At 37.5% G+C, this 25165-nt stretch overlaps 4 protein-coding genes across 4 annotated transcripts; 3 read left to right on the top strand and 1 right to left on the bottom strand.

Moving 5' to 3' along the window:
* Positions 1-1239: 1239 nt before the first annotated feature.
* CLUP02_15754 (uncharacterized protein) lies at positions 1240-2707 on the top strand (the record flags this gene model as incomplete). Its single annotated transcript, XM_049294678.1, has 2 exons — positions 1240-2410; positions 2493-2707. The coding sequence occupies 2 exons, from the start codon at positions 1240-1242 to the stop codon at positions 2705-2707; spliced, it is 1386 nt and encodes a 461-aa protein (XP_049151825.1).
* A 1182-nt stretch (positions 2708-3889) lies between these two features.
* On the top strand, positions 3890-4805 carry CLUP02_15753 (uncharacterized protein; the record flags this gene model as incomplete). Its single annotated transcript, XM_049294677.1, has 2 exons — positions 3890-4006; positions 4062-4805. The coding sequence occupies 2 exons, from the start codon at positions 3890-3892 to the stop codon at positions 4803-4805; spliced, it is 861 nt and encodes a 286-aa protein (XP_049151824.1).
* An 8234-nt stretch (positions 4806-13039) lies between these two features.
* On the top strand, positions 13040-13813 carry CLUP02_15752 (uncharacterized protein; the record flags this gene model as incomplete). Its single annotated transcript, XM_049294676.1, has 1 exon — positions 13040-13813. The coding sequence occupies one exon, from the start codon at positions 13040-13042 to the stop codon at positions 13811-13813; it is 774 nt and encodes a 257-aa protein (XP_049151823.1).
* A 9635-nt stretch (positions 13814-23448) lies between these two features.
* On the bottom strand, positions 23449-24308 carry CLUP02_15751 (C2H2 type zinc finger domain-containing protein; the record flags this gene model as incomplete). The annotated part of the gene is made up of 2 exons (XM_049294675.1): positions 23449-23551; positions 23602-24308. The coding sequence occupies 2 exons, from the start codon at positions 24306-24308 to the stop codon at positions 23449-23451; spliced, it is 810 nt and encodes a 269-aa protein (XP_049151822.1).
* Between the last annotated feature and the right edge of the window lie 857 nt (positions 24309-25165).

Here is a 25165-nt window from a genome sequence, read left to right as displayed (position 1 = left end):
AAAAGGAACTCCTCACATCCGGCTCGCGAGTTCGTCTGAGGAGCGTGCAGGAGGGAGATTGCGGGTTCTAGACTCGGAATGCTCACCATGAGCTGCGCTACATGCCAGCTTCACTGCTTTCTTATCTTCTCACTGACTGCTTTCTCTCACTGCTCATCATCTACTTTTACGATTATCGGCTACATCTTTTTGACCACAAGTTCAAGCAAGCGAGGACTGTTTCAAAACCTTGCGGGGCACTAGTAAAATAAACATTAATAGGCTCGTCATCAACGCAGAGCCTCAGATACCAGCTGCTACGTGCATCAACCGACTCTCCTGATTCTACCATAGTGGACTGTTTCTGATCGCCAGCGTCCCCATTCCATGGGAAGCATTGAGAGGATGGACCATGTCCGCGGCCATCGTGATGCATTGCGATTGGCGAGTCGGCGCGGTCTGTTCGCGTTTCACGTTGCACTCTTCCCACCCAGCGCGCACGAGTCTCGAGTCTCAGTCAGGAGTCCAGGACTTGGGCACTGGGGTTAGTGAAGATCCATGAATAGAGGGAGAGAGGATGTGGGTAGGGATTGTGCTTCCCCCTGTTCCCCTCCTCCTAGCCTCTCCCCATGCGATGGTTTTGTTTCCGAGACATGTAAGACGAGTCGTTCGAACCCAGATTTTGCCAGTTTGGGTATGAAGCCGTCTTGCGTTCCTCACCAGCTCACAATCTCCCACGCACACTACCCCTTGTGCCCCTTGTGCCTCATCTTGCCCCCCCTCCTGGTCCACAACTTTCTTTTAGAGTATTCTGCACCGTCTTGAAGCTTGATAGGCGCGCCGGGTGGCCAATTTCGTCAGGTCCGGGGTAGTAAGCACTGGGAGTGTTTGGTTTTCCTTCCGTCCAACCTTTTTTCCCTTTCCCTTCTGAAGCTTGAGCTGCCGTTTCATTCATGTCTGCTGTGTGGGGGAAGCGGCTGCGTCCTGAGTCTGAGGATCTGGTGTGTGAGAGACGGCGTGTAGGGAGAGATGTGACTGTCTGATATAGGTGTTGGGGCTTGGAGTACCTATTTCTCCTTTGGATGATGTGCGGATGATCTTCTTTCTATTGATTTGCGTGTGCTTGTATCGTGACTTTGCCATAATTCTGCGACCAGCGAGCGAAAGGAGTTGATTCTCCTATGTGTCCTTCGATACCTTCTCATTGACCTTGAGAGTTTTCAATTCGTGCTTTGCCGAGAATATCTAGGACCGGACAGGATGAGAGGAAAAGAGGCATCAGTTCTGGTCTTCTCGAGCCTCGCGGTGCTAGCGGGCGCCAGAGAAGTCCAGGTCGACGACGTCCCCGTCGAATGCGCAACAATATGCGGGCCCATCGTCGAGCTTACTTTCAAATGCGACGTTGACAATACCTTCGACGAGCTCAAGAGACTGAAGAGGAGGAAAGTCGACGCACCGCAATACAGACCGCCGCCAGAAAGACGACAGGCGAAAAGACCATCACCAGCAGGCGCACACGGAGTCGTTCGCCGCCACCACCACCGCAGACCAAACCAAAACGACGCGGTCGAGGCATCGACACCCGGTCTAGACGAGCCTCAAGCTACAAATGTTGCACAACAGCCTCCTCAAGATGCGCAACAACCTGCCCAAGACGCGCAGCAGCCGGCCGTGGATGCTACACCCGGCTTCATTGCCACGCTGCCCTTTTCTGCCCCCGCAGCGGAGATTCCGTTGAGCACGAGTACGCCGGATGCCCAGAATACACCTACACCCTCGGCACCGCCTCCTCCTCCACCACAGGCGACGCCATCAATAGATCCTCCGCCACAGGTACCGCCGCCTGTGCCTGTCTTGATCACATCGACTGTGTTCCTGACTGTGTCGGCGCCGACGATACCTACTCCGGCGCCGCCACCGCCGCCTCCACCGGTACAGGCTCCCCCGCCCGTCCAGGCCCCACCTCCGGTGCAAGCTCCGGCCCCGATCCAAGCACCGCCTCCGGTTCAGCCGCCTCCGGTGATCACAGCCCCGAGACCTCAACAACCGCCACCACCTCCTCCACCATCATCGACGTCAAGGCCCGCGCCTCAGCAACCTCCAGCCCAACAACCACCGCCACAACAGCAACCTCAGCGTCCGCCACCGCCACCGCAAGAGCAACCCGCTCCTTCATCATCTCAGCAAACCACACCCCCGATGCTCCAGCCGACACCACCACAGCAGCTTCAACCTCCTCAGGCGTCTATGAGCAACCCGGCTGCGATACCCATCATGGGACCGGGGTCGGAGAAGCAACCGGATAACAAGTCGCCTAACGACCGTGAAGAAGCCGAGAAGCAGTGTACTTGTTCTCATAACAGCTTCGACGTGCAGTTACTGGCTGGGCTTTGTCAGAGCTGTATCCGGAAGACTGGAAACCGGGCAAACAGTGAGTGCAATATTCTTCTACTACTCCTTACCATTAAAAGAGGGGCTTGGTTGGTTTCGAAACGCGGACTAACGGGAAATAGACCTGGACTTCATCATGAAGGAGTGCAACTTTGTGGAATCGACATACACGCCTGATAAAGATCGGCTCGTCGACAATATCCGCGTCGTCGCAGAGAAGCCGTTTTTGACGTCCAGCGGAAACGTCATGGCTGACGCTGGTAGAGTAGGGGCTGGATGCGCTGCTGCTATGGCGGTGGCTGTTAGTCTTGTGGCTGGGATGGCGATGCTTCTCTAAAGCATCGTCGCGTAACTTCTCTGGAGTGGGAATGGAGTAAAAACAATGATATCCTGGGTGAATCTAGTGGGTGGCCCGGAGTACGGTCTCGCTGATTGTGGGTTGTCCAGTTTGGAAAAGAGGAAGAGAAGACTTAGACTTATCTAGTCGTCACGACCGACTTCAGTAGGCTAATAATGAAAAAGGAACCTCGCGCTATGTCGCAGGCCTATGAATTGAGGTTAATGTTCGCGTAAGCTCCTACTGCTAAGTTGTCATTAAAACATGAAAGCAATGGTAGTGTCGCAGAGCAACAGCCGCCAACTCGCGTCAACCTGTGTGCTAATCTGTCCTTTGTTACCTTCATATCTGGATCGCAGTTGAGATAGTCAAACCGCTGGCATTGTGGTGGATGATCCGTCTTGCCTCCATGTTATTTTACTCAGCGTGAACGGATTGCTAGAGACGAGCGACGAAGACTCGACGCTGGTCCGCAGAAGCAAAGGAAGAGGCTAATTGGCTGAGCTGAGTACTTGACCCAGAGATGCTATACCCGAAGCATGTGCCAAAAGACGCCGACCAACTGGAGTTTTTCATGAACGAGAAGGTCAAAAAGTTGTATCACTAGGGTAGACTGGTCAGCCACCATCCTGGTTTTAAATATGGCAGCCTGTTTCTACCGTATTTAATGCACCTTCATCATGTGTAGCGACTCATTTTTTCCCTGGGGGCATTTCGTCAATCGGGAGGGACCATCCCTCTCACAGGCATCAAAGTTTCTGAGTCTTTCAAACTTCAATCCAGATCGAAATGATTATGTAGACGTATTAAATCGATTTCTGGCACTTATTGGCTCCCTAGTTCTCGGATGAAAGTTTGAGCGGGGGAGACGATGGAATTCCGCAGCAGTTGTCTAGCTCATCAGGCAACAGCATGCGGCCACCCTATTCTTGGCCGCTGGTTTGCATTGCCTCGTTTCCGCCTCCCACCACAGCTATAAGTATCATACGAATGCCCTCCGAAATTCTGTCCTGCTAACTGGCATCAATTCAACTCAATTTCTTCTCATCTACTCTCTTCTCGTTTTTTCCCCTCTTGTCGTTGAATCTCACCAATTGTTACACTCGCTCAGGTCTCGTAGTTTCCCCACTACAGCCAAGTTGCCAATACACTCATATCAGCGAGACCACGAAAGTCACCAAAATGTCAGACATTGCTCACAACAAGGAGTACCATGTGCGAGACTTGGCCACCCGATCCGTCACACTCTATCCCAACAGTGCCCAAGTCGTGAGGGACTTGCGCAACCTACAACTGAAGGTGAGGATACCTGTGATCCCTGCGGTGTCTCGTCCCACAACTAACGAAGAACTAGCCCGGCGCTAACGAAATCACCATATTCGGTCTTACACCCACAATTGATGAGTCTACAATCAAGGTAGATGGGGCCGGCTCAGCCATCATCACCGACATCGCCATTGAGCTTATTCCCAACCGCGAGAGCTTCCAAGATGTCTATCCTGACTCTGATGACGAAATGTCGGATGCCGATGTCCCTCACGAAGAAGACGGAGAAGATGAAGAAGAATCGGAGGAGAAAGAACCGTCGCCACTCGACAAAGTGCGAGCCCGGATAAGACAGCTGAGAGACGAGGAACGCAGCGCCAAAGAAGTAGTCGAAAGCGCAGCCAATCGTCTCAAGATCCTCGATGCTCACGGAGCTTCACTCGACAGTAAAGAAGGCGTCAACATCGCTGACAGCATCGAAACTTACCGAGCTGAGCGAGAACGAATCTTCCAAGACCACGTGGCCGGAGTCACCCGCGGACAGGACAACATGAAGCGCCTCAGCATCGCTCTCAAGCAAGAAACTCGGCTTGTGAAGAGAGAAAAGAGAGAGGCGGCAGACGCGACTCGTGCAATGAAGAAAGCCCGGAAGGAGCGGGACAGACAGGCGCAAAAGGATGCTAGGGAGAGAGCGAAGTTGAAGAAGGAGAAAGCTCGGATTCGGGCGGAGCGGGAGCGCTTTTGGCCCAAGTTGTGTTACTCTGTCCGGGTGTCTCTCGAGGTAATGGCTTTCACCCCATCATCCTCTCGTCGTACATCGGTGTTATCGTAGAGTCACTGTAGGGGCATCGACGTATATAAAGAGAACGGTTATCTATTAGAAATAGGAAATAGGCACGAAGCTCGCTCTAATATAGAGGGTGCGAGCGAAGTGGGCCTCGGTAATTATATAACCGAGGTTATATAACGTGCGGTAAGGCTATAAATAGTTAAAGCTATTACGATATACCCCCTTAGACAAATGCACGTTTAGAAAAAGCGCGCCTAATTACCCGTATTATTATAAAAAGGTCCGCTAAAAGCGGAAAGCTAAATACTAATATATAAAAATCTATTTATAAAAGGAATTATAAAGTAAATCGGTCTGCGCGTAGAGTTATAGGCAAGGGGTAAATCGGCCGTAAATTAACCTCCGTATTCGTTACTATAAGTAATCTTAAGGCTATATTATTAACGGAAGGTACGACTAAAGAACGGCCTCTTATTAACCGAATAATCGACCTACGGGTTAAGGGTAGTAAATATATAAATTTCTTGCTACTACTTATAATACCGACTTTCCTTCTCTTTTTAACTTATACTTATATTACTACTATACGTATATACCCTTACTTTTTGCTTTTATACCCGCGTTCTTACGCGTACGTATTATTAAGAAAGGATTTTTACTAATAGTATTGTTTTTATTTAGATATTATTAAAACGATTAGCTAGAAACCGCACTCGTACTACCGTAGCGCGGGAGATTAAAAAGCGTAAGCTTAAAGCTACGGCCTCGGGGGAGAGTAGCGGCTCCCCTAGCCCCCTCTATAAGCCCGAGATAGGTAAGTAATATTCCCTCGTCCCTTACTTCGGTCGTAGTACGGCCTTTATTTATTTAATATTAATCTAACTACTTCGTTTAATAAGCGGCGGCCTTACGGCCGAACGAGTTACTTAGGAGGGTAATAGAGGCGAGGAGGGTTTATAGCCCCCTCCCTCGCTCCCTCTTAGAGATTAAAAAGACGTCCTCGTTTCCCGGGAGGATGGTATAAGCGAGGAGGGTTTATAGCCCCCTCCCTCGCCTCTTTTTAGAGGGTATAGAGTAGTTAACCGTATATATAATACCTTTTTAATTATCGTCGTTTATAGAACTAATTCTTAATAACGGACCCTCCCGGTACTATCCTTAGTACTAAGGTTTAATATGAGCTAGTACCTCTATCTCCCCCGTTTAGTTACGAATACCTCGAGTATATTAAGAGCGCCCTTAGTAGCCGTTCGGACGGTACGTACCTCTTAGGTTTGCGTATTAGTAATAAATACTAACGCTACTAAACTTATAAAAAGTCGGGTTATACCCCTATTCCTAAGGGGTATATACGGTTCTTAGGTATAAAGTTCTTATGCCTTAAGCGGGAGGTAATAAGAAAGTCGGCGGTAGCCGTAGCTACCGGTATAGAACTGCCTATATTCTATAAAGTAAGTTCTGAGCCGTCCTCGTTCTATTTATTACTTATAATCTAATATATAGACCTTAACTCGCGCGACGGTAGCGTTACGTAAGGCCTTTAAGTATAACGGTCTTTTAAATAAGGGAAAGAGTAAGGGGGTTCGTATAAACGAGGCCCTAGTAAGAGAGGCGTCTATGGGCGCTCTTTTTATACTAAAGGCGTCGTTAAAAAAACCTATTAAGGACGTAACGGTATCGGCTACTTCGCTTATAAAAATAAATAGTATCCGAATCGGAATTAATACTCTTATTAGTTTATATATCCCTCTGGGCATATAGCCCGCGTTAAAGTCTTTTTTAAATAAATACGCGCTTACTTTCTTAAGTAAATAGCCTCTTCTTAAGTAACCCGACGGGGTTACTAAAGCGACTTTATACTCCCTAGCTATAGGCTACGTTTTTTAATTAAGAACCGGGTCCCCCGGGCCGTTTTACTACTTTCTAAACGTCCCCTTATTTAGTATAATTATTTCTCGTATATCTCTTATATTTAGGAGCGATATGAAGTACTCGAACCTCGCTCTAAAAAGGTTTTTTATAAGACCGTCGGCTAGTATCTTATTTATTAATATATAGACTACTTAGAATGAGCCTCTCGAGTGCTCTTATTGTAGCTATATATTCTAAATATTAACGTAGCGTAGGTAAGTTAAGATACGTTCCCCTTTTTCTATTATGAGTCTAATTATTTAACGATTATTATAATATACTTTTTATACATCGCCGAGCTTGAGCGAGATATTTTTAAAAAGGTATTTAAGAGCGAGTATTTCCTTAGTTATATATTCTAAGCTTAGTAATTCGGCCTCCGTAGTCGACGTAGTTATTATATTCTAACGAGCTACTTTTTACTAAACGAGGCTACTAAAAAAAGAGATTATAAAACCCTACGAGGATCTTTAGGTCTCTTTATTATTTATAAACGAAGCGTCGCCTACGATTAGTAATACCTAGCTACCCCCTAAGATCCCGAAGCATATTACTAAGTATCGTATATAAAAAAGATATCGTATAACCTAATTTATAATAGAATAATACTAATAAGACGGGTTCGTTAAGAACCGAGAGAGCAGAGCGTATATAAAAGCGACGTTGGGCCGAATTATAATCGCTATATATAATATCGATCCGACCTTTTTTTAAAAAGACTTAGTCTCGCTCGGGGATATAATCCCTAGGTTCTTTTCGATCGGGACCGTTAGTAACGGGGTTATAGGAGTAGTAGAGTTAATAAGATCGAACTTCTTAATTACCCTCTCGAAATACTAATCGTAGGCTAGGTAGATCTTCTTATTTAGTTAATTACGAACGACCCTTATCTTAAAATATTATAAAACTAGCCCCTAGTCTTTTATCTCGTACTTCTTTTTAAGTCCCTCGGTTACCTAACCGGCCTCGTAAACGTAGTTTTTATAATAAAGAATAAGGATATTGTTTACGTAAAAAAGGACTAGGACTTTTTTAATAAAATCTTAGAATAAGTACGGGTCCTCGCTCGTAGGTAAGAGACCTAGACTTTTAAAAATTAACGCTAGCTCCTCGTACTATAATAATAGAGCGTTGCGGGCGCTATATAGGGCCCGCTCGAGTTCGACGCACATTCCTAGCTTATAAAAGCCGTCTAAAAGCTTATAAATAATAAGGGGGTCGCCTAGCTTTCTAATTACGTTTAGAAAGGCGTTCATAATATTATACTAATAGACTTCTAAATCGAATTAAGTAGCAATAGCTATAGCTACTCTAAACGTCCTAATAACTAGCGTCGCTACGTAGGTCTTTTTTAAGGGGTATCGTTTTTAAAAGTCCCCCCTAACGCAAATTCTTATTTTATAACGATCGAGGTAATTATCGCTATCTAGCTTATAATTAAATACCTATTTAAGGGGTATCGGCTTAGAGGTAACCGACGCCCTACTAACTACTTTTTAAGTATTTATTTCCTCTAGCTTCTAGATTTCTAACCGTACTACCTCTACGAATTAACTTCTTAGAGGTTCTAGTATTTTAAAAACATCCTTTTACTTCCCTAGAGGGGTAATTAATTAATTTGCGTAGATTCGGTTAGATTAAACTGTAGTTAGCAAAACGTACTTCGTTCTACTAATTATAGTATAAACGTAGTAATATAGTATCTAATACCCCTAGGTTGCCTCGTTAACTACTTTTTATTAATTAGGTATATATATATTAAAAAAGGAGTCCTAGTCTCTTTTTACTCGAGTATAAAAAGAGTACTACCCGAGTTACTCTCGTTAACTCGGGTTTTAGATAAATACTTCTAGCGGTTAGTTTTTTAACCTCCGGCTTTATTTAGTATACTTATCCTCTTCTTAGCCGTATATACTAGCTATATTAAAGTTACTAGCTAGGTCGTTTACTACTCCTACTTCTTAATATAAGCTCGCTTATTAAAGGGGTTCGTCGGGGTTTAGTTAAGTAGAAGGATCCTCCCTATAAGAGCTCTAAGAAGTCTTTATTTTTATTTATATATATATTACGTTTTTAATCCTCTTAATAAGAGGATCGACTTCCCCTATAGCCTCGCTCGTAACCTCGGTCGGCTAGGTAAGGTTCGTATCTAACTCTAGACTTTTAAAGTTTAGGGTTAGTTCGGGGGTAAGTAGCTACCCGCCTTGTTTACTTAGAAACGAACTAGGCTTTTCTATAGCCTTGTTCGCTTTTTATAAAACGAGTATAAGTAGCGATAGCTACTCTTCGTTATTAATTAATATAGCCTCCTCCTCGTTTACGATTCTAAATAATTAGAGCTTAAGTTTAATTATTTTAAGCAGTTATTAGATCTTATTTACTACGGCCCTCGACTCGGGTAGACGAATTATAGTTTTAGTATTATCCTTCGAGTAAAAAGCTATCTCGTTAAACGTTATATTTTAGGTAATAATAACTTCTAAAAGCGAGGGGATCTAGATCTTATATAGGTTATAGGCGTTCGGTACGTAACCCACGAGGTACTTAATATGTCCCCTCTACTCTACTTTAAAACGTCTCTTATCGATTCCTTTCTTACGGTCCCTTTTAAAAAGGTACGCTCTATAGCTATATACGTACGTCTACTCCTAATAGGGACGTAAATCGCGGGCGAGCTTTAGTATATTTATTAGTTACTACTACCTAAAGTAGTAAGCGAACTAGACTTCTTTAATTTAAACTAGCGATAGCTAGTTAGTACGTTACCTAGGGCTAATATTATATAAGTAGGCTGCGGCTAATATAGCTTCTACTTAGAGTTCGTTTAGTAAGCTAGCTACCGATATTATATTAATCGCTTTACTAATAATTTCCTAGCTAGCTCGTTCCCCTCCTCCGTTTAGTTCTTTTATATATAAAGGAGTAGTCTCTAGGTCTATTCCTAGCTCCCGTACCTATATCTAAAAACGAGTTTCGCCGTTAATTACGATTACTATACGTTCTACGTCTTATTAAATCTTATAAACGGCTACGCCCTTTTACGTACGTACCTATCGTTTAAAAAAGTATAAGACCTTAAATACTATATCGTAAGTTTTCGTAACTCGCAAGAAGACGAAGATCTTACCCAAATACTCGTCTTTAATTAGTATTAGCTACTTACTTCGTTCGTAAGCTAGTAAGTAGTTAAAGAGGTCCTATAAGATCTTATAATAGGGTCGGGTTATTCTTCGTTCTAAAGTACGTCGTAAGATAACCTATTTTGTATAAGTAGTCGCATAGTATTAGTATTCTAGACGGCTTAGTCCTTTAATCCTTACCCCCCGAGCGGCTAGGACGAGCTTTTTAAATACTATTAGTACGAGATATCTAGATCTAAAGTACTAGAGCTAGGCTATATCCAATCGGTCGTTCCTTAACTAGTATAAGGAACGTGGGCGCTAAGCGCTACGTACTAAAATTATATTAACGAGCAAAGACTAATTTCTAAGCGGAAAATAGGACGAATAGGGCTTATATTCTAAAAAGACTAGATTAACCTTCCTCTCGAGCTACTTAATAGTAACGTTCCTAGATTCGCTACCGAACTAAAGGGTATAGTTAAAACCTAAGTACTAAATACTAGTCTTTCAGAAAAGAGCTTCTAATATAACGTTTATATAGAAGTTCTTAATAAAACCGATATTATAGAGAGTAAGGTACTCTATCCTAAGCCCCTTCGGTCCTATAAGGACATTATATATAATCCTCGTTCCCCTAGTAATAATAGGATAAAAGGCCGTTTTAAAATCTATATTCTCTAAGCTATCGCTCTATTAAATAGAATCCGGCTTTAGAAGCGATTAGTTATTAACGAAGTAAACGGTACCGTAGTTATTTATAACTATGCTCTTAAAAAAGAGGTATAGGCTAGTAAAGGGGATAGAGAAGATAATAAGATTACTATTCCTATTCCCCTCTATACTTAGCTTAGAGAGCAAACCGACGTTAATAATTATAGCTACGATATTTAAAGGATAGGTTCCCTTAGAGTTCTTTTTATCGCTTAGCTTACCGGTTTTAATCGTCTTTCTAAAGCGACCTCGGTTACTATTACTCTATTTAAAAAGGGGTTTCGTATAAATCTAGCCCTTCTAAGTAAGGTCGGCACGGAGGTCGGCACACTTTTCTTAGTTCAAGCGAGAAATTATTTTCTAAATATTATTAGCGCCTAGCTAAATATATTCTAACTTTATTTTACTTATTAAAATAAGCTCTACTTTTGCATAGTCTATTAGCTTTTAATAATAGGTCCCCTTATAGGGGTAGTTAATAAACGAGTTAAGAGTCGCTTCGTTCTACTTAGGGGAATCTAAGCAACCTACTAGTATTACGAATATTATAGGGGTTCGTTTATAATTCTTATTATATACCGCTTTTTTATATAAAAAGTCGTCGAAGATCTCGGCGTAATACCCTATATTAGGGATCGCTTCTCCTTTTTACTTTAGTTTAACGATCTTAGTAAGCTCCTAGTTAGACTAGTTTAGGGCAAAGCGACGTATAGTTATATAAAAAAAGGTTTTCGAAGCGAGGGTCCCTTAGACTTCGGGTAGCTTAAGCTACGTTACCTAACGGTAGGCTAAGAAAAAGTCTTTAATCTAAGTCGATAGGCTAACGCTAGAGTTCGCCCTATTTATAACTACGTTAAATTCCTCTTTTATAATTATAAACAAACTAAAGTCGCTCAGTACGTACTTTTACTTAAGAACCTTAATTACGGCGTAAAAGGAGTAGTCTAAAGAATTGATAAGCTCCTCTTTTACGTCCTTTAAAATTTCTTAAGTAATTATAAGGGAGATCTAGCGATTTATTAATTCGTACGATCTCTTTTTTTTTAAATAAGAGATCGTTTTAAATACGGTCTATTAGACGAAAGAGGTATATTTTTTAATAAGACGTACTTAATTCGCTATTATAGCCTTCGGTTTTATTAGAACGACTAGTTACTTAATTTAAGCATTTTTAGTCGCTAGTTCGATTATAATCTCGCTTCTTAACTATTCGGTTTATTATTACGTAAACTCCTCGAGTCTTCGTTAGTATTTAGTCGAGGCCGTTTTATATGCTTAATTTTAAGTAGTATTTCGTATTTTAACGTACTCCTCAATCAAAAGAATAAACTTAGTAAAGAGTAACGGATTCGATAGGGAAATAAGGTCGTCCGGGTCTAGTAAGTCCTAGACGTCCTTTAACCGGGCCTTAACTTATAGAGTAAGGTACTACTTAGGCTAGTCTCGCTAGTAGTTAAGCTTTTACCCGGGAGTATCGGTAGTCTTTTTAGAAAATATTAGTTCGTTTAAGAATAAGGTTAACGAACGTAATAGGGGTTAAATAATATTATAAGAAAAGATATAGTAAACCGCAGTTCTTAGGAAGTGACTTTTTAATAGAGGTATAGGGGTCTAAGTTAGAGCTAGGCTTATAACTATTATAGAGTTACTATAGGGGTATCGACGTATATAAAGAGAACGGTTATTTATTAAAAATAGGAAATAGGTACGAAGCTCGCTTTAATATAGAGGGTACGAGCGAAGTGGGCCTCGGTAATTATATAACCGAGGTTACGTGACGTGCGGTAAGGCTATGGATGGTTAAAGCCATTACGACAGGTGTCGAGTGAGACAGCCCAGGCCTGGACGCTAGCTCCTGAGAAGACCGACGAGGGAAGAGACATTAAGTGCGACTTATCACTGTCATATGTGACATCTTCCGCATTCTGGGCTCCAAGCTATGACTTGCAATTGTTCACTATAAACAATACGGGCACACTGTGCTACGACGCCCGCATCACCAACAAAACTTCCGAGACGTGGAGCAACTGCAAAGTTATCCTTTCGACTTCTCAAGCCACATTTGCCGGGCTCGAGAATGCCATACCCACGCTCAAGCCTTGGAACATCAAGTTGGCACCAAAAGAAGGCAACGCAAACGGGACGGACATCCTTTCTAGTAGGGAGGAACGCCAGCAACGAAGTGAATGGTGGCGTGCTCAACAGACGAAAGCACAGCCCCAAAAACCTCGCAATGATTTGTTCGGCGTGGACTACAATAATGTCAGCAACAGCGCCACGAATCTCGCGGATTACCAGAAGGGCCTGATGGTACTTAACCAAGATTCCAAGCACCGACGAATGATGTATCCAGCGCAAGGGCAAGGACAGTCACAGCACCAGGATCAGATACAGGCGCAAATGCAGGCGCAACAGATGCAGGTGCAACAGATGCAGCAGATGCAACAAATGCCACAAATGCAGCGAATGCACCAAAGTGGATCAGCTCCTTCGCCTCATCAATGGAGACCTCAGAGGACAACTCAAGAGTTCATGGGATCCGAAGTATCCGAGGAAGACGAAGACCTCGATTTCCAAGAATCTACTATCGAAGAGACGGGATTCACTACAACCTACGACCTTCCAGGTACAAAGACGTTGCCGCCTCGTCCTACGGCATCCAAGCAGCGAGTCGCTCGTATCAGCTTCTCCAACATCGCCTTCAGCCATACCATCATTGCCAAGTACAAACCCGTCGCCTACCTCAAATCGCGAATTCGCAATAGCAGCCGCCTGACATTGCTCCGGGCCGAAGCAGGTCTCACTCTCGACGGTACCTTCATGGGCCGCACCCACTTGCCGCGCTGTAGCGCCGGTGATGTCTTTTCCCTGGGTCTCGGCATCGACCCGGCGATCAAGGTTAACTACCCCAAGGTTGACGTCCGACGAACGACGACAGGGCTCTTTTCCAAGGAGAACAGCTCCGTGTACAGTCGCAGCATCACCATTTTCAACTCCCGTGCTTTGGCGGGTAAACCCGTCTCGCTTCTTGTGCTGGACCAGGTTCCCGTGTCGGAAGACGAGCGTCTCAGGGTGGATGTCTTGGCACCCAAGAGGCTTGTTGTCGACGGTTCAGGAGCCTCCACCGGGCAGCCCGCTCGCGAGAGTAAGCAGGATATTGACTGGGGCCAGGCGACGGCAACGTTGAAGGGGCGTCAAGGCCAAGTGGAGTGGCAGGTGAAGCTCAATGCTGGCAAGGCTGTGAAGCTTGGCTTGGAGTATGTCGTTGCTCTCCCTACAGGAGATTCGGCAATGGAATGTTCATAGCCGTCACTTGGCGATAGTTTCAGAAGATTGATCGACGAGGTTTATAGGATGGAAATGTCAACTTCTTGGGTCAATGTGTGTAATGTGGAAGTCTTTTGGGCCGAGAGTTAGAGTCTTTTCTGGGCAGCGTATGTGCTTTACTTTCAGTGGAAGACAACTCTCCATAAAGAATTATATGAACTGTTTGGAATTACCTTCGGCATTGTAAGATCATCGTCATGGCGAGGTCGAAGCGGCGGATACAATTGCCTACAAAGAAGCACCCCCAATACAGTTCCAGCATACGACAAAGCTTCATCGGCACGTCGCCGAATCGAGCCGCCGGAAAGTTAAGCCGGAGAAAGGGTCTAGAAGCCTTTTTGGGAGAAAAGAAAAAGCTCTATTCGGATTAGACGTTACCCGGCGGATTATTACCCTTTGCCTCCCCAGCCACCTTGCTAACAATGCTAGCGTGATTATCGCCGACAATGTCAAACAAGTCGGAGATTTCGAGCGGAACCAAAAGAAGGGTGGGCATTTGATACGGACCAGAAATTGACTTCGGACGGAATTGAGACCAATGGAAAGTTAATCAGCTCTTACCTAATGTTTCGACATTTCCGATTCTGGCATTTCGTGGTAAACAAGTTGCTGCCAATCATCAGACCAGGCCTTCCAGGCCCAGAAGGTCCGAGTCCTGGAGCGCGCAACTTATGCCTCGCATCGTTGACGATTCTGGTATTTTGCGATTCTTGGGCGTAAACTAGGCGAGGGGTTATCAAAAAGACATGATCGCAAGTTGAGTCTACGGGATGAGGTGATGGCCTCCGCTACCTTGGGTTGTACTAAAACAGAGGGGGACGGATAGGGGGCGAGGGCTGACGCCTTGGCGCAAGGACTTTCCCGCAGGGCTGTACGGTACAATCTCAATGGTCGCATGAATCTGTCAATCAAACGCTTTTATTTTAGATCTTTCTATTCATATGATTTGTTTCCGCATGTCGGATTGGAAGTCCAATTCGACCGCGGCATACAGCCGACTGCGCAGGGGCCAATTAGGGGCCCTATTTAGGATTGTTATAACTAGCCTAACCTATAGTTAGAACCTCCTTTTTATACCTACTACGTAAATATTTATATAGTTTAATTAATCTCTTCGTTAACTATAGTTCGAACTAATTACTTTATAATAAGGATATTAATACTAATTAGTAATTAAATTTTATTATTATAAATTAATAAAGTATTTTATTATATAAAAGAGACGACCTCTTAATATTATATAGGATAAGAGATTTATATTAATTAACTTTATAAAAGTAAATAAAAAAGGGGTAATCTTTAAATACTATACGGAATTAAGTAATTATAGCCCTTTATTATTTATAAAAAGTCGACGTTTATTATATTAAATTATATTAATTAACGGAACTATCTAAGTAATTAGCTTTTTATTATTACTTTAAATAGCTTTTTTATTAAATAACTTTTCTATAGCCGGCCCGTAATTAAAAATTAACTAGTTAAATTAGTAAAAAAAAATACTTACGTAGTAACTATTTACCTAATTAATTAGTATAACGAACGAGCTTAATAATATAATATAAAAAAGTACTATGTAATTAAAAAAAGGGATTTTTAAATATAAATATTTTTAATAAGCGTAATAAGAACTTATATAGGAGTTATAAAGCTAAGAGACTTATAGTATATAAAAAAGTCTAATATTACGAGGATTTTATAAATATAACCTCGAAGCTTATAATTTAAATAATCTCTTTATAGCCCCCTTAGTTACTCTCTAAGTATTACTTAAGAATATAATATTAAGGACGGTTTAATAAAAGAAGAGGGGATTTAGAAGTTTTAATAATATTAAATTAAGAATATTATAAATCTTAGAAATTAATTTAAAAAGAAAGCGGCTATTTTAAAATAGTCCTACGACTTTTTATTATAGTTATTATTAACTTAAAAAAAGGCTAAGAAGACGAGGATTTAAAAAGAAAAAAAAAGAATTTTTTAAAGTATTACTAAAAGGCTTTTTTTTATATTAGCTCCCGATACGAGATTATTAATTTTAAAAAATTAACTAAGTAATAAAAGGGATTATTAATGAGTAATAATTATTTAATTATAATTATATTACGAAAAAAACTACTTAAAAAAATAAAATAGGGTATAGAGAAGTAATAAAAGAAAAGATTTTTAAAGTATTTAGCTTTACTAAGTATAAGTAATAAAGGGGTATTTTTAATAAGTCCTTAACGTTTACGATTTTATAAAAAAGAGGGCTTAATTTTATTAACTATACTTAATAGCCTATATAGCTCTTTTATAAGCTACCTAGCGTCTATTTTTAATTATTTTTATAAAATATTACCCTAAAAGAGGTAAGTTAAAAAAAGAAGCTATTTAGAAATTACGAAGAGTATAAGGCTTAAAAAGTTAGAAATATATAAAACGGCAGAAAATTAGTAATTAATAAAAATCCCAAGACTAATTATTATATTTTTTTATAATAATATAAACGTCTACTACTATTATTAAAAAAAGGAATTATTAAAACCTGCTTTTTTATATTAAATAAAAAAGAGGATTTTAAAAAGTATAATAGTTAGTAATTTAAAAAAGTAATAATAATTATTAAAAATAATAAAAACGAGAGTAGTAATAAAATAGCGAGAAGAAGTAAGAGTTTTTTAAATTTTAATAAATTCGTTAAGTAATAAAAGTACGGATTTATTATAGTTAGTATACGGATTAAATATATCCTTATTAAAATTAAATACGTTAATAATTATTAATATAAATACGAGCTAGAGTACGACCCTTAGTAAGTTAGAATAAAGAAAAAGAGGGAGGAACTTAATCCTAAATAGAATTTTAATCCTTTATAAATAAATAAATATTAACCCGGATTATTAAAGAACGTAAATATATAGAATTATAAATTAGCTTAATAATAAGTAAATTAACGTAGTATTAATTTATTTAACTAAGGTTTATAAAAAAAAGGAGCTATAAGAGTAACCCCTATTTTATAAAATTATAAACGACTTTAATTATTAACTAAACGAATAGTTTATAAATATAAGCCTAGGAATTATAAAAGTAATTAATAAATTTCTTTATATATAAGGGGTATTACTAACGTAGTTATAGTTATAAGAATTATATAAAATCTTAGTAATAACGATTATAAAAGAGGAATTCGTATTATAAAACTAAGTATAAGTTAATAGGGCGTATAATCGTTTTAATAAATTTAGAAAAAGGGTAAATAACGTAGATTTCTTTTTTATAATCACTAATAGTAATCTATTATTATAAAAGGATATATAGAGGTAAAATATAGTATTAAAAGTATAATAATTAATAATTCTACTTATTTCGATTTATAGCTCGTTATTATTATTGATACGAAATTCGGTACTAATTAGTTAATATAAAAAGAGGTAGACGACTTAAAGTTATTAATAATACGTAGTAACGTAGGGATTATATATAAATACCGAAAATATAGTAGTAAATACGAGGTAATTTATAGATTTTGAAAAGATCTTTTTGAAAGAGAAATTATATTTTAAGGGGAAGTATAAGGTTTTATAAAAAACCCTAATAATATTTTATAATTATTATAAAAAGGTTAGGATGAGGGAATATTAATATTATTTAATAATTAATATCGTTTTCGTAAGTAAAGCCTTTAATTATTATTACGAAATAGTGCGTAATCTTAATTAAAACGACTTTTTTAGTATTATTAACGTAATCCGAAGCTATTTCGAGACCTATAATAAAAACCTAGAGCTCCTATTTAAATTATGAGCGATTTCTTTTATATTTATAGCTAGGATAATAGAGGGTAAATTGCGAGTAAAGATCCTTAAAAAGCTTATTAATTAAATTAATAAGTTAATAAAAACCTAGCTAAATAAGGGGATTAACGAGCGGAAAGTTAGATATTTTTATATTATAATTTAGCGCATATTAGAGATAAAAATAACCCTATATTAAGTACTTAAAAACTACGAGACGCTCTACTCGAAGCTAAAATCTAGTTTTAATATTAAGGTAAGAATATTATACTAAACCTATATTTAGGTATATAACGGCCCTTATTAATAATATTAGGTCGATTAAATATATAATAAAAAAGGAAAAGAGGCTAAATACGGTAATTATTAATAAAGAGGCCCTAATTCGTTAAATAAGTAGAGATTTAATTTACGAATAGGGTAATAGAAAAAGTAATATTATATTTATAAAAAGGATAGATATTAATTAAGTAATTATTTTAAAAAAGAGCGTACGAAATTATATAAATAGTATAAAAAGTCGAGGGTAATAAATAATAAAACTAACCCTCGTTAATTTAACTAATCTTTTATTATATATAAGAGTAGATCTGGGAGTACGGAACTTAGTAATAGTAATTAAAATAGTAGCTTAGAGTATTTACTCTTTATAAGAAATTTAAAAAATAAAGAAGATCTCGCTCTTTATATTAACGAATTAAATTATAACGAAATTAACGACGTTAATTACTTTTTTTTTACCCCATTAGCTTCTAGAGGATATACGAGGTTAAATAAATAAAAAGTAATAAAAGCTCTTAATAAGTAGGTTTTTATTTATAAATAATAAGGAAAGGTTTTTTAAATAATAGATATAAAAGCGGCTAAAAAAGTAAATTTAATAGGGTAAAAGCCTATTCTCTTAATATTTAAAGAAAAGACGTTACTTTTTTTAATATTTAAAAAAAAAGAATATAATACTAAGTAAATTTAGGGATAGTTAGAGGGGTCCTTTTTATATTACTTAGATTTATTAAATACTAAGCTTATATAAGTATTTTACGTAAGCGAAAGGTACGGCCTAAATAATTTCTATAGAATTATTTTAGATACTAAAATATTATAATAGTTAATAAAAAGAAAAGGGTAATTTAAGGTATTATAAAAGATCGCGCTAGTAATACTTAATACGTTAATAATAAGTATTATAAAAATTAGCTTTAGCTTAGGTAAAGAAATCGTTACCCTAAGTATAGTAGAAATAGAGACGTATTTTAGAACGATAACTTTTTATATTTTACTTATTAATACACTATTTCTCTTATATTTAAAAAATATAAATTAACTAAGTCCCCCCGATAGAGCAATCTGCCGGGGCCGTATTGTATATTACGTATTAAGGAAAACTGGGTATATTGCGCTCTATACCTAATTACTAATTAAAATAGCTCCCGACCTTCCCCCGCTTCTAACTATCTAGAGGGCGAGCTATACTTATTTTAATGTATATAAGACCTCTTAGTACTAGCCTACGTAAGTAGCTAAATCCCGTATTATATACTCCTTCTTATTAAAAGTTAAGGGGCCCTTTATATATTCCCTTATATTTATAATATAGCCCGTATTAAAAAGATTTCTAACTTTATAAAGTATAATTTCTAAGTTAGTATTAATATACTAAATTTTAACGTCTATATTAGCCTAGTTATTTACGGCGTTCGTATTATTACCTAGCTAAATTTCGTATTATTAAAAAGTACTTTACTAATCTTTAGGCATACTTATATTAACTATAATAATTATAGTATCGAGCTAGCTAAAGAGGGCGCCTAGCCCGAGAGGGGCAGACTTATTAATAAGTATTTTTAGAGTTCTAGCTTACTAATTACTAACTATATACTAAGAGAATAAGTTCTTATTAAAGCAGTAGTTTATATATTAATAAGTTTATTTAGTAGATTTATTTAGTAAATTTATTTAGTTTAAATAGAGCTTTAGGCGATATTAAAAGTAATAAGGATAAAAAGAATCTTTACGAGCTCTAGTATAATAAAAGAATAGTAAATATTAGCCTATTTAGCCCTTTTTTTAGAAACCTCTACGTTGCTATTAAAGTTTAGAACCTCTATAGTTAAGGGCCGCTTCTAACTATTATAGCTAACTATTATAGCTAATTATTATAGCTAACCTTTACTATCGACCTTTTTAGCTAGTACTATTATTAAAAAGGGTAGCTTACTTATCCCGAATTATATAGCGGTTTTTATATTAAACTTATTATATTACGTTAGGTACGTACTTAGGGCATATTGCGCATATTATATAATTAAAAAGTATATTATGTTATATAATTTCCTTTAAAAGCGTAATCCCATTAAGGTCGATCTTTTATACTTATAAAGCCAGAAAAAAACCACTATATAAATTAACTAAGTATTATATTTAATAATATAAAGAATAGAATCTTTAGTAATAAGTATTTTAAAATAGTTAAATAATAATAGGGATATGCGTTTATAAGGCTTATTAATAATACGAAGTTAATTAATTACTTAATAAAAAGTAAGCTTAGATAACTATACTAGAGATTTAGGTACTCGTCGGTTACGAGGCTATATAACTTCTTAAAATAATTAAGTAATAATAATATTAAAATAGGGGCGCTAGAGTAGTTAATAAAAGTATATTACTAATACTAAATAAATACGTAGAGCTTATATAGATTTAAATTTAAATTACGTAATAAGCTTAACTTTAATTAGGAAATCGTTATCGATATTTTTTATTTAAATAGTCGGCTAGTTTTATATATAATTAACGTAGTTATATCTTTTTAAATAGGGTAATTCTTTTAGGATTTATAAATAAAAATAATATAGGTAGCTTTATAAAAGGGATAGATTAATATATACTAAGGACCGCTAAATAGTATTAGAACTAATATTAATACTAGTTTTAAATTAGTAAAATTTAAAAAAAATGCGACGGCTTATAGTATATAGTTAAAAGTTATACTCGTTAAAGCGTATTATAGTATTAAAAAAGTAGAAAGGGTATATTAATAACTAAAAAAGGCGTTTAGAATTATTAAAAAAGAAAATTCCGATTTTATTAATAACGAATACTTCTAAATAGTATTTAAATATTATAATAATATTATAGGGCTTAACGGGCTTATATTAATATTATTAGTATTTAGAGTATATTTAAAAACGACCTTAGCCTTATTATTATTATTAAATATAAGTTAACGAGCCTAAGTAGTTAAAAAAGTAATACGAGTACTATGTAAAATAAGTATAAAAAAGTAAGTTAACGAGGTAATTATTATATATAATAGGCCTAATATAAGAGGTAACTTAGATATATTATTAAATTTAAATATATAAGTATAGTATAAAATTATTTAATAGTAGGCTAGGCTATATAAATTAATTTTTATTAATAAGTAATTTTACGTAGTTATAAAGGATCGTAACTAGCCCCTCGAGGTATTAATTATAATAGTTAAACTATATTATATAAATCTTAGTAAGGTAATTTCTAACTTATAAAAAGAAAAAGATCTAGGGGAAACTATATAACTCGTAGTAAAGGTATAAGAAATTATCCTTAACGAAATCGTCGTAGTAATATTAATAAACGATAAGGAAGAGGAAATTATTAAAAAAGTACTAATATTACTAACGAGACGTTACGGAAGGATATAATAATAAGCTCTAATATAGTAATTTATTAATAATAATAAGGTAATTAATACTTTTTATATAGTAAAAGAGAAAGCCGATTTTAAGCTAGTAATTAAATTACGTAAAAAAGGCGTAATTATAATTATTAAAAAGCTATTTAAAGAATTAGATCTTATCGAAGTAAATACTTTTTATAATCGAGGGGTTTATTAATTTATCTTATATAACCTAGAGAAGTATATAAACCTCTATATATTTCAATTACGAATAGTTCGTAAAATTAAAAAAGAAAGAATACCCTAACTATATAAGAAGTCTAGGTATATAATATAGGGGTATAGTAATATTAAAAAAGCGACGCTATTTATATAATTACTTATTATATAGCGCCATAGCTAATAGTTAATAATAGTATTAATGATATTATTATAGAAGAAGGGATACGAGATTTAGAGCTATAATATTACCTAGGCCTATACCTAATCGGCTATAGGGCTTATAAGGAAAATCCTAGCCTATTTACGAAAGGAAATAGTTAGTAAGTATTTAAAAAGTACGATTATTAAAATACTTAAGCTATTATATGGGCTCGTAAAATCGGGTACTTATTAATAAGCTATATACTACGACTTTTATATTAATTAGTTATTAATAATTATATTTATATATAACCCGTACTTACTAATTTTTAAATATAAAAGTAACTAATTTAGGATCGTTAGAATATAAACTAATAATATATTAAGCTTATTTAATATCAACTTTATAAAAAAAAAAATAAAGAGCTTTAAAAAGCAGGGTTTATAACGAAGCTAAAAGAGGTCTTTATAACGAACGCTCTCTTAATATTTAATAATAAGATTTTTATTATTAAAAAAAAAACTATTATTTTTTAATAAAAGGGGTAGGGTAAAAAGATTAACCTCGTTAATTTAAATATAATTAATATTAAGAAGTAGTATAAAGCTAAGGTCGTACGAGAAGTATATATTATAAATATATATTAGCCCGAGGTAATTTTTAATTACGCTAAGGTAGCGTAGGCTATAAATCTAACTAAATAAAACGTTAAAATACTTAATAAGTAACTTAAGTAGTAATAAATAAATCTCGATCGAGGCCTTATTTACTACCTAATTAACCTTATAATTAATAAGCTCTACCTTTTTATTAATAAATTATTTATAAATAATAATAACCTTATTTTATAATTAAAGTATATTATTATCTTAGTTAATAAGAGTATAAGTAAGAGCGAATTTATTATATATAATAATATAATTTATTACTTATTAATTAAAAATAAGTAAGTAATAAGAAGTATATTAATATTAGAGGTTTATAATATAATTAATAATATTAACCTTTTTTATATAATTTTAATAACGCTAAGGAAGATTACTAATTGACTTAGCTTTTTACCGATTTTAATAATTATTTATACGGATTCTTATTTATTATATGAATATTTTATTAAATTAGGGACGACGAAAGAAAAGAGGCTTATAATCGACATTATAATCCTTAAGTAATTATATAAAAAGCGCAAAATACTTAAGATCCGTTAGATTAATAATAATAATAACCTTACCGATACTTGTATAAAAATAATCTTTAATAAGGGGTTAAAGTAATTCGTAAATAATAAAAAAGTTGATATATAAATAAAAGGATAGGTTATATAAAAAAAATAAAAAAAAGGGGTAAAAGGAGACGACTTAGTAAACGGACCCGAGGTCGAATTATATTTCTAATTATAATAAGTAAATTAATAAAAAAAAAAAGTTAGTATTAGATTAAAAGTCTAATTTAACTATAGTATATAGCTAACTATATAGGGGCTAATTAGGGGCCTTATTTAGGATTATTATAACTAGCTTAATTTATAGTTAGAACCTCTTTTTTATATTTATTACGTAGATATTTATATAGTTTAATTAATCTCTTCGTTAACTACGGTTCGAACTAACTACCTTATAATAGGGATACTAACACCGCAACTCTGTGCTCAGCCCCCAAGATGGACCACGAAACCGACTTCGCAACTAGCTATACCCTTATTCTCTAAACACCATGCGGCCTGCTGGTAATTAAGTTCCAAGTGTCTCATATGATGGTAATTCTCGACGCCACCTGAATGAAATCCGAAGCTACTCAGTCTCGACTTTCAGGACAGGGGATTTTGAACGTTCACCACGACGAGGCCGGCGGCAAGGTCGAGGAAATAAATTGTTTCGCAGCCGCAAGTGAATTTTCTTGAAGTGTTCTCTCTGCAAGTCGTGTTAGCCCAAGTGTTTAAACAAAGTTTACTTTCGAGAACTGAATAATATGTAACGCGAAGTAAATGCGGGCGCAACGTACCATATTGTCTTTCCGACTGAAAATTCTCCCACAATCTTGATGGGGACACTTGATCGTCGGCCTGTGGGAGCCCATATGTCGCTGATAGTCTTTTCGAGTCGCAAATCCCACACCGGCATTCGCACAAGGCTTCTCCGTGCAGAAGAAGTACTTGTCGTGTCCACGAAAGTGTTTCCTCAGGTCGCACGCACGCATGAATACGCGTGAGGATCGACACCCCTCAAACTTGCAGCGCCAGTTGCCGCTGGCGTCGAGATAACCCATCCGACGAAGGTCTTCCGGCTCCCAGACCTCCTCCTCGCGTTCCTCTCCCGGGCTCTGAGAGCCCTCGCTGGAGCTCAAAAGCTCCCAGCTGGGCGACGCCACCGCTGCTTGCATCATTGGTGGTGTTGAGTGCGCGAGAATATGCGTGTTGCTGGCCTCGACCAGATGGTTGGGATCGTAGTGTGACATGGCGCCGGAGGTCGTGCCTAGATATGGCAAAGGCTGATAGATGGAGGCGACGGAATCTGGATGCAACGTGGGCTGAAACCATTCTCCGGTGTAGGTAGAAGAAGGCTCCATAGTGTATGAGCAGTCCATGCTTCGCGGCTCAGCTTCGGGGTAGGTGCTCAGTTCGTTGTGGCTGTTATGGCTGGGACCGTACTGCAAATATGGCTGCTCCATGGTGCTTGATATTTTGTCGTGTGTTGCAGAAAAAGTTGCCATCCAGTAGACAATCTTGAGACTAACGGTGATGAACGATTTGCACAACGTATGGCCGCAACGGATGAATGTCGAAAAGAGGCCGATAGCTCCGAGTTAAAGAAATCTGTCTACCGGACGAAAGCGACGGAATTGTCAGCCGTGATATATATCTGGTGGTGATAAACTCTATTGTAGAGCCCTTGTCAATAATATCGCGCCGGTATAGTCTTTTGGGGGTGCTGTTTCAGCAGTACGTACTGGATCTACCCAACTCCCACAACTCTCGGCACCCTGCTTTTGGCCGCCGAGATGTTCGGCCCCGGTGACGCCTGGGCAAAATTGTCGGCAGCAAAGCGTGGGTGCAACCACACGGCAATTCTTCCTTTGGCCTCGTTGTAATATCACTAAGTGGTGTGGCCCATGAATGGCCTAGCCCGGTTCCCCCGGTCCGGGATCTCCCCCGTGAAATGACGCTTGGATTCCCCAGTACCACGGCTTGACAGACTATGTAGGCTAAATCCCCTGTCAATGTCAGTGTGTTCACATAGGGCTCGAATCCATCTCCCTCGAGTGGATGGGTTCGAGTCCGAGGGCAGTATCACCGTAGCATCAAAGTGACACACTAAACCTCGTAAACGACTTGAAGAATGAGAGATATCCATGTTCTGCAAAATTTGAACCACGTCGCACCATATACCGTAATACTAAGCATCTTCCTTTGAACTCATTGGTGATGTTAGCCCTTGTCTACTACTGGACGTAATTGGATCAACAGGCTTTTGCTGCGTCATCATGCTCATATACAAGAAGCACAAGCCGTTGAATCTTGTTAACCG

This window comes from Colletotrichum lupini, chromosome 8, assembly GCF_023278565.1.
Source record: "Colletotrichum lupini chromosome 8, complete sequence".
NCBI lineage: Eukaryota > Fungi > Ascomycota > Sordariomycetes > Glomerellales > Glomerellaceae > Colletotrichum > Colletotrichum lupini.
The sequence above is the reverse complement of the archived record's forward strand: the minus strand, read 5'-3'. Positions and strand labels throughout refer to the sequence as shown.